This window comes from Alexandromys fortis, unplaced genomic scaffold (genome assembly GCF_014885135.2).
Source record: "Alexandromys fortis isolate MF-2015 unplaced genomic scaffold, M_Fortis_MF-2015_v1.1 scaffold_383, whole genome shotgun sequence".
Lineage (NCBI taxonomy): Eukaryota > Metazoa > Chordata > Mammalia > Rodentia > Cricetidae > Alexandromys > Alexandromys fortis.
The window spans coordinates 25235-40157 of NW_026068252.1; the positions used below are offsets into that span (position 1 = coordinate 25235).

Below are 14923 nucleotides of genomic sequence, written 5' to 3' on the forward strand. Positions count from 1 at the left end.
TGAGAGTTGCTTTGGCAATAGGTAGGCACAGGTGACTTGCCAGTGGATACTCTAAGATAGGTTTAGTTGGAAAGGAAAAGAAACAACAACAAAAACCAACCAATCAAACAAAAACAACTGAAGTCACATGTGGAATTCAAAGACTTCTTGGGAGCACTTCCACAGCCTTGGGGAGCCTGTCTTTAGAATAGCACTGTGCTTGGCTGTAGCTCCCTGGAGGCTCCACAGCTGAGCACTCTGGGCCTTGAAAACATCTGTCAAGAACCTCCAGAGAGAGCAGTCACCAGGCTTCTCCCTCCAGGCCCCAGGATTAGAAGTCCCAGCTGGCCATGTGCAGGCCAGTGTGCCCAGGCCAGCTCTGATTCAATTTAGAGCTTGATTCTGAGGGTGTCTGTTCTAGTCCCTGCCATGCACTCTCCTCCCAGCAGCTGCCTGCTCTCCTCAAAGGGCCTGGAGATTTCTTTCCTGTCTGCAGTTTGGGTTGCAGAGGCATAAACAGAGTGCACAGCAGCCTTTGGGCTGGGCGAAGGCTCTGGGAAGTGGTTGAGTATAGAAGCCCCCATCTAGATAGAACTTGGACACAGGCCCTGCAAAGGGGACTCCATCCAGACAGCTTTAATGGAAACAACTGCATAGCCGTGGGTTCCACAGCAGGGAACTCATTCTCTGAATGCAGGGCAAAGTAAAGCTGGGGAGGAGGGAGAGGAGCTGGGAGCACCTCTTCCTTCTCTAGCAGCACAGACCCACCCCTACCCACTGCAAATATTTTAGTCTTCCTTCCAAAAAAAGAAAAAAGAAAGTCACTAGAAGTTGGTACAGAAGGTATACTTTGTATTTCCTGCCGAACAGTAACAACCATCTTGACCACCAAAGGCATTAAACTTCTTGAATCCTGAGGCTTGAGTCTAAGAGGTTCTTACCATTTCTAAGACGAGACTCTGAGTGCTGTAACACCTTTGGGTCAAAGGTGCTGGCCACAACTCACCCAGCCTACAAGAGGCAGGGGCTTCACTGCAGGATATGTGAAGAAGCAGCTTCTGGTGTGGACACACATTCCTTGATCCACGCCATTTAACTAGGATTTCAGTATTTGATACCATGGGAAGAGGTGACACCTTCCCCAGTGAAACCTGAGGGAAAACACCAGCCCCACTTCAAAACTTGATGTCAAATCTTAGCTCTGGTTTTTCACGTGCCCCTGCATCCAGGAGGGCAGTTGAACCACATTCTTCTTATTCTAGGACGACATGGATATGAAGTACAGGATCCTGGGTCTAGATGCAATTGGTAGCATATTCAGATCATGAGTTAGATCCACAATGAGCTTGCTGGGTGAGCGGCTGGCTCTTTTCACGTCATGGTCTTGGCCCCGCCCCTCTTTATTAATAAGACTTATTGTCTAACCCAGATTTAGGGTGCTTCTTATATAGGCAGGAGCAGACTGGACTCACCAAGAATATCTCACAAAGTCTTTCTCAAACCCTCACATACCCTTATGGGCAGTATGGGCAGTGCCTGTGGAAGCCTTGGACGCCAGGCTCATCTGAGCCTGCCTCAACTCACAGCTGCCTGGGTCCGGGCATCTGGCCTTCTGCACAAGTTTATACTGTTGAGTACAGTCATGGGGTGTAACATTCATAGAGCACATTCACAAGAGACACCTAGACAGACCTTTCAGGCCAGGGCTGGCCCTTGAGCAAGCTCTCAGCATAACCTTAGGGGTCCAGGATCACCCACCTAGTGCTTATCATCCAGAACTGAGACCAAAGAACAGCACAAAACAGGAGCTGTGCCCTGCTCCACCATCCTTGTCTGACTCCATATACCTCCCACCCCACCCACATCCTGTCTTGAAGCAATTCTCTGTGTCTTGGTCTTTGCAAACAGCAGTGATCCTCAAGAGGCCCTCAACCCTTCCTCTTAGGATATTAGAAACTGGAGGCAGGCAGTTGGCCACTGCTGGAGCCATGCAGGTGCCAAAAAGGGAGCTAGGCAGGGCTTCCCTCACCACACCAGGTCAAACTTCATCAACTCAGAGGCCATCAAGAAGTAACTGCTGGTTCACACAGGAAAGCCATGTTCAAACAAGGAAAAGGCTATTTCAAGTATGTCAGTGAGTAGTTTGCAGCCTCAGCCTGGGAATCCTAGCAGCCAGTGGGAGTATCCTGGCCTCCCGCAGGGGTCATCTGCCACTGGGAGAACTTCCAGGGGCACTAGGGCTTCTAGCACTCTGCGCTACCCTGGGCTGCCTTTCTCCCTGCTCTGGTTGGGACAATGGTAGTAGGTGGTGGTGATGGTAATTTCATGCTTTAATTAGTGCACGTGAATGCCTTTCCTTTATGAATAAGAATATAAAAGCTGTCTCTTTGATAGGGAAAACCTAGCAAATGCATTCCGGTGGGATGCTGTATAGTAAGATAAGCTGGGAACTGGTACCTTAGGGTCTCCCACCCATGAAGGATCCATGGGCTATTGGAGACCAGGCTCTCTGTTACATGAATATTTTACAACAACGAGCCTTTGCCAATGAAAACAAACTCTGTTTCCTCCTTTCTGGCTAGGTCCACTGTTTATAAAGGTATCTCTAACCCGGACCAGACGTTTTCCTACAAATGACAGACCAAGTCTCATTTTAAGGTCAAGCCTCCAAAGGCCATCTGTGATGGAGGTGGGTCTTGTATCTTATCTGTTGATTTCATTGGTTAATAATAAAGAAACTGCCTCAGCCCTCATAGGACAGAAAATTAGGTAGGCGGAGTAGACAGAAGAGAATGCTGGGAAAAAGAAGCTGAGTGGAAGAGTCGCCATGATTCTCCCGCTCCAGACAGACGCAGGTTAAGATCCTCCCTGGTAAGCCAGCTCATGGGCTACATAGAATATTAGAAATGGGTTAGAACAATATGTAAGAGCTAGCCAATAAGAAGCTGAAACTAGCCGGGCCAGGCAGTGTTTGAAAGAATACAGTTTCCGTGTAATTATTTCGGGGCATAAGCTAGCCATGCGGGCGGCCGGGTGCCGGGGACGCAGCCCTGCTGCTCCTATTTCAACACATCTGTCCTCTGATAGGTGGATGCCTGCTTCGGTCCATCAGTTCTGTTTCTGAAGCCAGTATTACCTCTACAAGGACAAAGCTGACTGACCCGGAGGTAAAGCCACCTCACAACCCTGCTTGACGACACCCTTCCTGGCAGACAACAGCCAGGCTTCCTTGGCTATCCTTGGTCATGGTGTGTTTGTGTGAACATCACCCTGTAGTGTGTATTACCCAGCTACTAGAGGCCTTACCTCATGGGACAAGTAGAAGGCCGCGATGCCCAAAGGCCAGAAGCAGCAGAGCATGGAGAAGACGCTGAGCCCCAGGTGGTCCCGCGGGGGCATCATGAGGAAGTTGTCCTCGCTCTCCGTGTCGCTGGAGTAGTCACTCTGCAGAGACAAGGAGAAGGACGGGAGGGAGGTTCAGTGAAGGAGTAACGGGATGCCACCTGGCAGGAGCAGGCCCTGCCAGGCTGCTGCTCTAGCTGCTCTTTGCTGATGATCTTGTTACCACGATCACCAGCAAGGGTGAGCCTCGAACAATCTGGGTAGCAGTGGGGAAACCTGGCCAAGATCAGGAAAGCTAAAGGCCTTCCCAGTCCAAACCTTGTCCACAGCTACACAGTAGGCAAATGCTTCGGAAAAGAATTGTGATACAAGAGGTCCTCAGCTCACCGTGGATCAACTTAGAGCTTTGCTTATGTTGTTGCTGTTTTGTTTCGGTTTATCATTGATTTCTTCAGGCATTAAATGAATTCTGACATAGAGGATTGCTTAGACTTAGAGTGGGATTATTGGGAGGCCAGTGAGGAAAATCGTATTTCAGAGATCTTTGGGATCCTGGTGTGGGGTGATAGGGATAAAGATGGTGGCCTTGGGGACTTTCAGGAGACACGACCTACTTGTATCTTGCTTTTTGTGCTCAGCACATGGTGGGGCTAGTGTGGACAGAGGGAGGATGCTGTCTCTGGATAAGCTCAAATTTCCTTTGATGCTGATCTGAGTCAGGATGTAAGGGACCCGAGTGCTACCCAGATGTGCAGCCTCCCTCCTGCGGATGTGACAGCTGTTCTGGGAGCAGCTGCCTGTAAATGCAGCTTTCTCTTCCCCGTGATACAGTGGCACATGGGACTCTCACAGACATGGTGAGAATTTCCTGGGAATCTGATGTAGGTGGTTAGGTGGGTGGGCTGGGAATATCAGCAAGAATGATTCTAAGACTTTGGGATAACCACTGCCTAGCTACCTCGTGCATGCTTGCTTCCCAGATCTTGGATGGACACCCTTGGCTGGTTCCACTCCCAGAGGATTTTATCTCATCAGAGCGCATGCCCTTCGTGCCGACTCATCAAAAACCAAGGCTGCCTCCTCCAACTGTTTATCTCACACAAAGATGAAGCCCTAGCTTGCTCCAGACACTGTTTCTAAGAACATAAAAAGAAAGAGAGCATCTCCTCTTCAAAGGGCTCATTATCATTCAGCTCCCGCCCCAGCCGAGAGGGAGAAGCTTGACAACGTACTATGGTGCATGACTGTGGGGTGATTCCAATCGACACCTGCCACATCAGGCTAGCCACCACCCACCCCAACCCCCCAGCAGCATGGAGTCACTCATACACAGATGCAAAAGTCCCCCAAATGAAAATGATGCCGTTCAAAATTTAACACATAAAACTGCCGGAAGCCCCAGCCGCCAGGCAGACCACACAGCGTTGCATTGAGAGGTCAGGGAATCGGAGTGAAAACTTGGTTTCTGTGTAGTTACTAGAGAAAACAAGCACAGGGTGTTGGGATCACTCACATAACAAACAAGGGTTTCTTCGGGTGACCCTGCCATGGAAGCTGATGACCCACTGCCCACATAGGGCTGGTTCTCCCTATGCTTCACTCCCCAGAGCAAAAGTCATCTCTAGAGGCTATAAGGCCAGCTCCCTAGTATGGCCCTGTCCTGCTGGTCACTGTTGCTCTCTGCCCAGGTATGAGTCTTCTGCCTGGTACTGCATCCCTTCCATGTGTAGAAGGGATTGTACAGTGTCCCTTCTACGGAACTACATCTGTGGAATTTCACTTCATTTTATTCCGTACACATCTCCCATATGGTCTTCAGAACAGTAAAGGAAAATGAAAATTACTATCATTATGGCTATCTGAGACGGAAATCAACACAGCCAGCAGGGATGCATAATTCATGCAAGATCCAGGGACTGCACTGCCCAGGCCTTGCATAGCATGGAATCACCTATCAGGATGAAGGAGGCGCTGTGCTCAGCCTGAATGTTGCCACACAGTGCCTCTTCACATACACACCTGTCACCTTTAGCTCTATTTCCTGCCAAAGACTAGTGAAGCAGAGAGGAGGTTTACGGCCACAGCTGCACGTTGACTGTCCTGCTGGAGGGCCATCTCTGCAGGAAGTGCCTGAGAATTTGGCCTGTGACAAGTCCACCGGGATCTAAAGAGCACTCTTGGAAGTCAAAGGTCATCCATCTTCTTTCTCCAGACCTTCACCTTCTTGAGCTACAGACCAATGTTGCCCTGACCAGAGCGGAGGTTTTGGCTCATGGGCAACAAATCTGTGCCTATTTGTTTGGATTCTTAGTTTTCAGGTTTTGGCTTTTAGTTTACAAAGAGTTCTGTGCTCCTGAGGTCATTGTGTCTCATAAGGACTCTAGATATAATTGAACTTTTATTGCCATTTCTGTTTTATAATAGGCAAAGCAGTGGCTGGGAGAGGTTGACATTCTTGCCAACCACCCCGCTTAGCCAGCTCCGCACTGTTTATTCCAGGCTTCGTGCTATGCTTGAACTCATAGCCAGCTGCACAGAAAACTGTTTTGTGTCACCTACATCTAGATGCTCCTTCACTTTGGCCACCAGGGACTCTGATGATCTTGCTTCTTAATTGGTGTGTGCCAAGATGCTTGTGTAGGCATGACAGTAGCCACAGTGATTCTGAAATTTTCCCTTACAGACAAGGCTGGAATCTGCTCCTCCACAGCACCGCAAGCATGCTAGCACCGTAGGGGCTGGCTCTCCCGTCTCTGAAGAATCACATCACTCTCCCTGTGCTGTGGAGAAATGGGTTTCAGAACAATACATACTTTGCTGCTTCTTAATTGAACCACACACAGAAGTCACAGAGTTGTTCTTGCCTGACACCAAAATAATTAATCAGCTTGATTAAAATGGATTTTCAAAATTCAAGAAAAATTACAGAGACGATAAGAACATCCTGGCTTATAATCCTTCCTTTGCTCCTCCGTCTGCAGGATCCTGATGGGTTTAAGTGGTCATGGGCAGAGAGCCACTGAATGGGGAGAGGAGATACAGCTGGCCCAAGAGACGTGCAGATTCCTTTGCCAAGGAGATGCAATATGCACCGCCCATGCAGAGGAGACTCGGCTTGTAGGGCAGCTGTCTTTTAAATCCCTTTCCTAGGTCACTGTCTGGAACATCTGCAGCAGATGGGAACCACTCACAGAAGTTCAGGATTCATGAGATGTCTCCTTGCGAGCTGTAGGAAGCAAGGCAGAGGCAAGTGGACTGCTGGCCCTGCAGCCTGTGCCTGCTGATTGGTTGCTCCCCTGAGTGACATATCTCTCCACTGGGCTTGTGGGTCTCAAGTGTCATTTTATTTATTTGTTTTATTGTTAAATAGTCTCAAGGTCAGGCTTTGTTGCTGATCTTCCCCGAGTTCCACACCGACTGCAGCAATGCGAGCAAGTAATACTGATTGTTTCCAGGGAGCAAACTTTGATTTAGCTCTGTTACTTGAACCCCCTCCAGGTGTCACCACTAGTGTGGGGTCCTGGAGTCATCCTTCTTCCTCCACCCTGTTATCTGGGCAGGAAGGTCACCATTTGGTCCTAGGAGGCACTCTGGCTGGGTTCATTATGCGGAGCCATCAGCTGCTAGCCATGCAGACCTATGCAAACCTCAATCACTTAGAATTAGATACAACCAAGAGCTGGCTCCGGGGACTCACTACACATTCTGTTACTCAGAAGCCACAGTGTTCAGTATCTATCTACCTATCCATCTATCTATCTATCCATCTATCTATCTATCTATCTATCTATCTATCTATCATCTATCTATCTATCTATCTATCTATCTATCTATCTATCTATCATCTATCTATTATCTCTATCTATCATCTATCTATCTATCTACCTATCTATCATATATATCATATATATATCATCTATCTATCTATCTATCTATCTATCTATCTATCTATCTATTTATCTATCTGCACACTTCTCTCATGTACCTGCATCACCAGGGACTCCCCGACACTGAACAGACTGTCTGAACCTTCCTTGGCAGAATCTTCACCTACCCAGAAATTTTCAGCCATGTTGCTGTCTACCAACTGACTTGGTCTGAGCTCCTGGCAGGCAGAGATCACAGGTGACACACATCCCTGGCACAGAGAGGACTCAGTGAACCGTTGCTGGATAGAGAACTCCCCTGAGGCCTTAGTCAACAGAAACATCAACTTCAGCTGAGAAATGACTCCACCAGAGTGGCCTGCAGGCAAATCTGCAGAGAATTTTCTTGATTAATGACGATGTGGGGAGGTTCCCATCACTGCAGGTGGTACCACCTCTGGAAAGGTGGACTTGGGCTGTATAAAAACCAAGTCGACTGAGTCCTGGGGAAGAAGCTAGTAAGCAGCTTTCTTCCATGGCCTCTCTTTCAGTTCCTACCGTGAGGTCCTGCCTGGTGGTCTGGAGTTTATGAAATAAAAGATGAAATAAACCCTTCCCTCTGGCTTTTGGTCATGGCATTTTTTTGCATCCAATAGAAACGAAGCTCAGATAAGGTCCACGTTCCCTGCTTTACTCAAAATCGGGTGACATTAAAATCCATGGCATCCTGTCTAGCCTTATTGTGTGGTACCTGCATGGCTCAGAGATCTGGGATCCCACAAACACAGGACACAAGGAAGGCCCATTTCAGGACATGAGTACAATCATCCTAAACAATACATAAGCCATCCTGGGTGTATCTTAGGAGTATGTCTTTAGTTTCTCCTGTTTGGCCCTAGGTTCCCCACAGATTGAAAGTGTATCATGAGGTGGTAAGGCAGAAGCAAAGTAAACCTGCAGCAGGTTGAGGATGTAGCTCAGTCTAACATGAACCAGGTCCCATTGTCTTCTTTAAAGACACACCCACTACGGGCTTCCTGCTAGGCTCCACCATCACACAATACTGCCAGAATGGGAATCAAGCATTTAACACATGGTCTTTGGGAAATACTAAACATACACAACAAACTTCAGGCTTTAGGAAGAAAATGAGACTTCAGTTTGATGGTCCTCGACTTAGTGAAGGATCTACATGCAGAAGAATCAGCACACGCAAAGGCCATGGGTCGACGTGGACTTAGGACCGTGGACAGTAAGAGGGTACATAGCATGAGGTGGATGGAGGAAAGACTACATCTAGCCCATGCCACCAGCCAGCCACACCCTACTGCGTGAGAAAACTAGGCATACCTTACATCAACTTAAGTAATAGGGAAATACTCAGAGGGTTAGTCTCGCAGCTACAGGCCAAGCTGTCAGTGGTTGACACAGTTAGCAGATGGACCTACATCATTCATACAGGCGATTCTTCATAGCATGTAGTGACCACATGAATATTTTCTAAGACAAGTGCCTATTTCGGATTTCAAACTCTAGTTTGTTATGTTTGGGGAACTTAGAGCTTAATCTGCCCTTTATTATTTTTAACTGGTTTTACAAGGAAAGTTGGAAAAATACCCCGTCATATAGGCAGGGACCCTGTTCCTCACCCCTCCTGAAAATGTTCCCTTTCTGAAAGCAAAGTCAAGAACAGAGAAAAGCTATAGGCAAGGCAAGTGACCGACCACTGTCACATTATATATTAACCAGCCCCATTGTTCTTCCAGATGCTGCTTGTCCAATAAGGTTCTCTGGCCTTAAGACTGAATTACAAGATGGTCAATGTCTCTTAGTCTAGTCTGGTGATATCAGTCAACCTTGAACACACTTCCCTGTGACATTTCACTTCCTTTTCCTTGGTGAGGGACCTTAAAAGAACAGGCTCTGTTCTTGAACAGGCTTTCACTTCAGACCCCACCGCATCACCAAACTTGAACAATCCCTGCCTGAAGGCTGACTGAGCAGCTGTGTGGTTGGTGAGACTGCACGGGGACAGGATGCCAGTCAGTGCGACCTTTAGAAAGCAAAGCTGTCAGGATATAACAACAACATGGATCTTAGTCTCTGGTCTCACAATCCCAGTCCTAGGAATTGATCTGAAAGATTACACAACAGAAACGTAAGATGCAGGAGCACACGAAGCTTCATTGCAACGCTACGAGTAGCTGCAAAATATTGGCAACAGCTAAACTTGAATGTTCATTCCATGAAGGGTGTTGTTGCATGACTCTTCCTAGACAGACATAAGCAAATGTTTATACGTCAGAAAGGCAAATGGCAGACCAAAGAACTGACTGTACCCAACTCTAGCTTGGTGAACCAATGGGCTCATTGGAGTAGTTACTAACAGGAGCATGGGGAGCCCACAGGCAGCTGAATAAACCAAAAGCCCACTCTGAATGGATCATGACTCACAAGGCTGCACCTCTGGGGCTCCCTGTACAGTCTACAGACAGATCTGTTGGCTGGAGTGTCTCTCTCACCAGCAGTTGGTATTGCTTATATGACCTTGGCCAGAGGCTCTGTGACTGTCTTTGCTTCCCGAGTCTTGTAAGTTCTGTGAGCAGCTCCTGCGTCATATGTTCCTCCATCCTCACTCCAGGAAGGAGTGTTCCAGTTTTGAAAGAAGAGCCACAGGACAGGTGGTCAAATGAACTGTGCTGTGGCCCTACAGGGGAACATAATGAAGCTTGTAAGAAAATGATAGATGAGACCAGAAGTGAATATTAATAAATACCATATCCGTAGAGAGATAGAAAAGCACACAAGCTTGTAACTCAGGACACTTCCCTCGGTGACGGACTCCATATACAATGATGGTCACACAGAATATCATTCCAAGTGACATCGGAGCCATCTTAGTTTATGTCACTCCAATTTATGATGCTTGCACAATGAAATTTCCTAATAGTGTCTGTTATAAGATACATCTAGTTATCAAGTGTGTGAAAGAACATGTATGTTGCTGTGTAATACACACATCATATACAAGTCTATTCACAAATATCACAGGGATCACAAGTGCTGGGCATTTGTCAAAAGGTGCTAACATGAGCACCTCCCTGCACATCACTCAGGGATTACCAAGCAACGTAGTCCTGTGCTCAGTGAGAAATTTGGCAGGCACCAAAGGAAGAAATCAGAGCTACCCAGACTGGTAAAAGGCAAATAGATGCTATCATCATCCTGACTGGTCGGACTGGGAGATATGGTACCATTTGTGTAGCTTAAGATTAATTATATAGAGTCAATCAGACAAGCCTGAATTTACAGCTGGCCTTCAATGTAACTGACACATACTCTTAAAAAGTCAAGGTCATGATCAACAAGAACAGACAGCAGGACTCTTCCACACTAAAGAAGATGCTAGTGCTATGACAATGTATGCAGTGTGGAAACTGGATTGCTACACAAGCAATACAGGGAGAAAGAAAGAAAGAAAGAAAGAAAGAAAGAAAGAAAGAAAGAAAGAAAGAAGAAAAAGGAATGCATTTCATAGATTAGGAAAGAGTATTGTAACTGTTAATTTCCTAATAATTATATTCTTAGAATATGTGTATGTGCGCACATACATGCGTGTAAATATATTTTTCTACTTATATTTAAGTTTATATAAAGAAACATCACAACTGCAGCTTACTTCCAAAGAGCACAGAAAATAGAACTTGTGCATTAGTATTGCAACTTTTTGTCTGCTATAACCTTAAACATAAAATGTCAAAAGTCTCCTCATAAATGTTCTATTTCAGTAGGAAAACTCCACTTTAAATTGAATTCTTTTCCTTTGGGGATTAAGCATTGCATACAATTTTTTTCTTCTTCTTCTGATTGTGCTTTAATGGAAATGCTGATGTGGATGCCACTGGAAAAAAATGAAAAAAAGAAGAAACTGAATCCCTTTTTATGACACATGAAAATGTATTTAGCATTGCAATCTGGCTCTCATCCTGTTTGTCCTTTTTATGTTTCCACAGGGAAACTACTTCGTGGTATTTGGTACACACATCTGCCCTTAAGAACATAAGACATCAAATGCTTCCAACAGATGAGCTTGAGCTGAGCAAACCAAAGAGGGGACAGGTCTTGGGGTCAGGATGGCTTCTCAAAGGACACAGCAAATGAGCACCCAGTGCAGGGCCACCAAGCAAACAGCTGCTGGCTCATCTGGAAGAGAACTCGTTGTTTAAGTCACAGGATGCTGGTTGAATTCTCAAGCTCTGTAGCCTAACAGCTCCACTAGTGTGAACTAGAAGGAATTTGCCAGAAAACCAAGACTGTAATTGCAGGGTGCAGGGTAAGGAGTACGGGCTGGGAGGTGCAGCAGCCAAGCAGCAAGCCAGCCCCTTCTAGAACTCAGGACAAACTTGGGGAAGCTGAAACTCATTTATCCACAGCTAGCATCTTCTCAGTAGTATTCTCTGTATCCCTGCAATGGGTAAAGATTATCCCAAATGCTCTGGGAAAGGAATACCACAGTGACCCTCCCCTCGCAAGACCATTAGCCGTTTCTACCCCTGTCCCCAGCCCTGTCTTCTGCCCAGGTTGCCAGCCTCTTTATCTGGGATGAGGATCTCATTGCACTTGCTCCAAAGCAGGTGAGCAGCAGATCCCCACCTGAGCAGCGTGATACCAGTTCACCATCTCCAAGTTCCAGATACCGGCCAGCAGCACCAGCTCTGGAGAGTTTTAGAACTTGGTATCCACTTATTCACAACTAGGAGGGGAGCCAAAACTCAAAACATGGGAGCTGGAGGATCCTGTCCTCCAGCAGACCCAGATGTGATCCAGCCATCTTCTCTCTTGGCCCAGTATCCCCAGCTGACCAAGGGTCCACACATACCGCATGCAAGAAGCACCTACAGCACAGGTGGGCACTTTCGTTCAGAGAATTATTTTCTAAGCCAGCAGCTGCTTCTGTGAAAGCACCAATTACAGCAAATCTTTGTGTTCACCAAAACGGCTGTGTGTTCTGTGTAATTGGGTATCGGCCATTTTAAACAACTCTCTGACTCACATTTTTCTTAGGTGTTCTGAAACACTCTGAGATTTAAAGGAAAACATTTATTTAAGGTGTCTATTTAGTTAGAATTTGAAGACTAAAGAATAATATTAGAATTCATTAGTAATTGCCATATTTACATACATTTGAGTGTGCATAAATTATTCAAAGTATATAGATTGTATGTACTTCGAAATAATACACAGAAATATACATACTTTGAAATAGTATATATTCACTTTGAAATATAACATGTATATATATATATACACTTTGAAATAATTTTAGACACTCATACAAATTTTAAAAATAGAACAGAGTTCCTGTAGAAATGGCAAAGATAGAACAGAGTCCCCACATGCCCTGACTTATGCCTTACATAACCACAGTCCAACGATCAAAGCCAACACAGTGACATCGACTCAGTACCTGTGACTCAGTGCTAGCCTGACAGCAGCCACCTGCTCTCTAGTGACCTTGGTGTCAGTGGTGACGCTTCTGTGGATTCAGGTTCTCCCGTGGGTTTATATAACTACCAGTAATCAAGAGATAGAAATTGTCCATCATTTCCAGGAGCCTGTGTCCTCTTCCTCTTCAGCTCACATCCGTGCTCAGTCTCAGCTCTGGATCATCCTTGAACTATTGTCTGCTCTTACGGTGATGACTTTGGGCAATATCACACAAAGGGGATCACACAGCACATAATCTTGTGAGACAGGCCTTCTACAGTCAGTGTAACACTCCTAGGAGACATCCAGGTATCACTCTTTCCCTCTTGCTGCATAATAATCCATGGGAAAGAGGTACCACAATGTGTCTATCCATCCCTCCACTGGAGACGTTTGGCTGCTTCTGTTTTTACATTATTCAAAGTAAATATTACGGATAGATTTGTTCAGAAATTCATGTGGATGTATGATTGTATTTTGTCAAACACACATACAGAAACCACTTAGTCAGGGCTAGTTTAACTTTATAAGGAACAAACTGTTATTCGGAGTGGCTGCAGCGGGCTGCATTTCTATCTGCATCTGTGTCTTGCAGAATTGAAGTCTCTCCCTCTCCATCCAAGACCCCACCAAGCTGTCCTCAGTGCAATGCTCTAACTCTTGCAAGGCACCCCCAGCCTATCGTGGGCTTCATCATGGCTGGTTACGGCTATGAGGTTGTAAGTCTCCTAATAAAGTTCTCGTCAACAGGGATTTCATGACACTTCCTGTCTTTGAGCCTGAGGTAATTTTCAGAGCTGTTTACTCTGCATCCTCACCAGCACCCGGTGGTACCAGGTTATGGGATTTTTGATGTTGTGGTCTGTCTTCCTTTCCTTCTGATTCTGGTCACTCTAATAGGTAAGTCATAATATCTACTCATAATTTTCTCTGTGCTTCCCAGACGGCTGATGCTATTGGACATGTTTTGTATGTACCCATTTGCCATCTATTTATGCTACTGGATTTTCCCCATTTTAGACTGAACTGTCTGGTTACTTACATTTGAGTTCAGAGAAATTTATACACACTGTGATAAGATAGTTTAACTTGACATAATTGAGAATCACGTTGGAACAGTCTTGGCGAGGGGTTGTCTAGATAAAGTTGGCATAGCTGCAGGAGTCTGTCTTGATTCTATTTACTATTAACTGAGGTGTGAAGACCCAGCCCGCTATGGGTGGCACCATTCCCTAGGCATGTGATCTCATCTATGTAAGAATAAAGGAATCAAGCTGAGCCCAAGCACACATGCATTCACGGCTTTCTGTTCTCAGTTATGGATGTGACAAGATCATCTCCCTTAGGCTCAGGCCACTATGAATTTCCTGCTGTGAGGAACTGTAACCAGGAACTAGAGGTAAAATAAACCCTTTATTCCCTAAACTACGTTTGTAAGGGTATTTTTTATCACAACTAGAAAAGAAACGAAGAAAGTGTCATACAAAGTCTTTGTTGGGTATGTGATGTTTTCTTTCTTCTAGTATTCTCACCCACTTTGCAGCTTGGTTTTTACTTCAACTTGATAGTGGCTTTTGTGAAATTAAAATACATTAATCTGCATTGTACTTTTGATACCATATCTAAAACTCTTCCATCTAATACTTAAGTAACGGATAGTTTCTATGCTTTCTTTCCCCAAAGTTTTATGATTGCATGCCTTACATGTAAGTGAGATGACTTATATATATTTAGAATAGAATTCTTATATACTTGGTTCCTAAATTGCCTTATCTAAAAGAACAAATATGCCTACCTGTCTAAGCCCTAATGTGAAAGACACCACTAACGTCAGTGTATGATAGTTTTAAAACAGGTTAGAATAGGTGAGTTGACAAGTGTCAAAAGAAAACTACCTGAGCTATGTTCTGCACCAACATCTATTCTGAGGCGATAAGGCCCACCAACGGTTAAAAGGATCCTAAAGCAAATCTTCCTGTGGCTGCTACTCAGATGCCACAATTGGCTTCATCGTGTGTCTGCCCATCTGCTCACTTTCCTACCCAGCCTTCTCTTCTCATCTTTCTAGATGCTCGGCACTGTGAGTCACGGCCATTTCCCCGACTCTGCAGCACACACCCTTCACTGAGATTCAGGATTTAGTTGCCGGTTTTTAAAGTAGTTTAAAAATGGTTTCAATAGAAAGCTGGGTCTTCTAGTTCTAATTCAGCTCATTTGGATCAGCATGACCTTAAGATACAAAGCAAGGG

The 14923-nt window shown here is 45.6% G+C and overlaps 1 protein-coding gene across 3 annotated transcripts in view; it reads right to left on the reverse strand.

Moving 5' to 3' along the window:
* Syndig1 (synapse differentiation inducing 1) overlaps nucleotides 1-14923 on the reverse strand; it is a 102104-nt gene that overhangs the window by 9642 nt on the left and 77539 nt on the right. For all 3 annotated transcript variants that reach the window (XM_050131460.1, XM_050131461.1, XM_050131462.1), the window contains exon 3: nucleotides 3286-3423. In XM_050131460.1, coding sequence (XP_049987417.1) covers nucleotides 3286-3423 — 138 coding nt within the window. The remainder of the gene's footprint in view (nucleotides 1-3285; nucleotides 3424-14923) is intronic.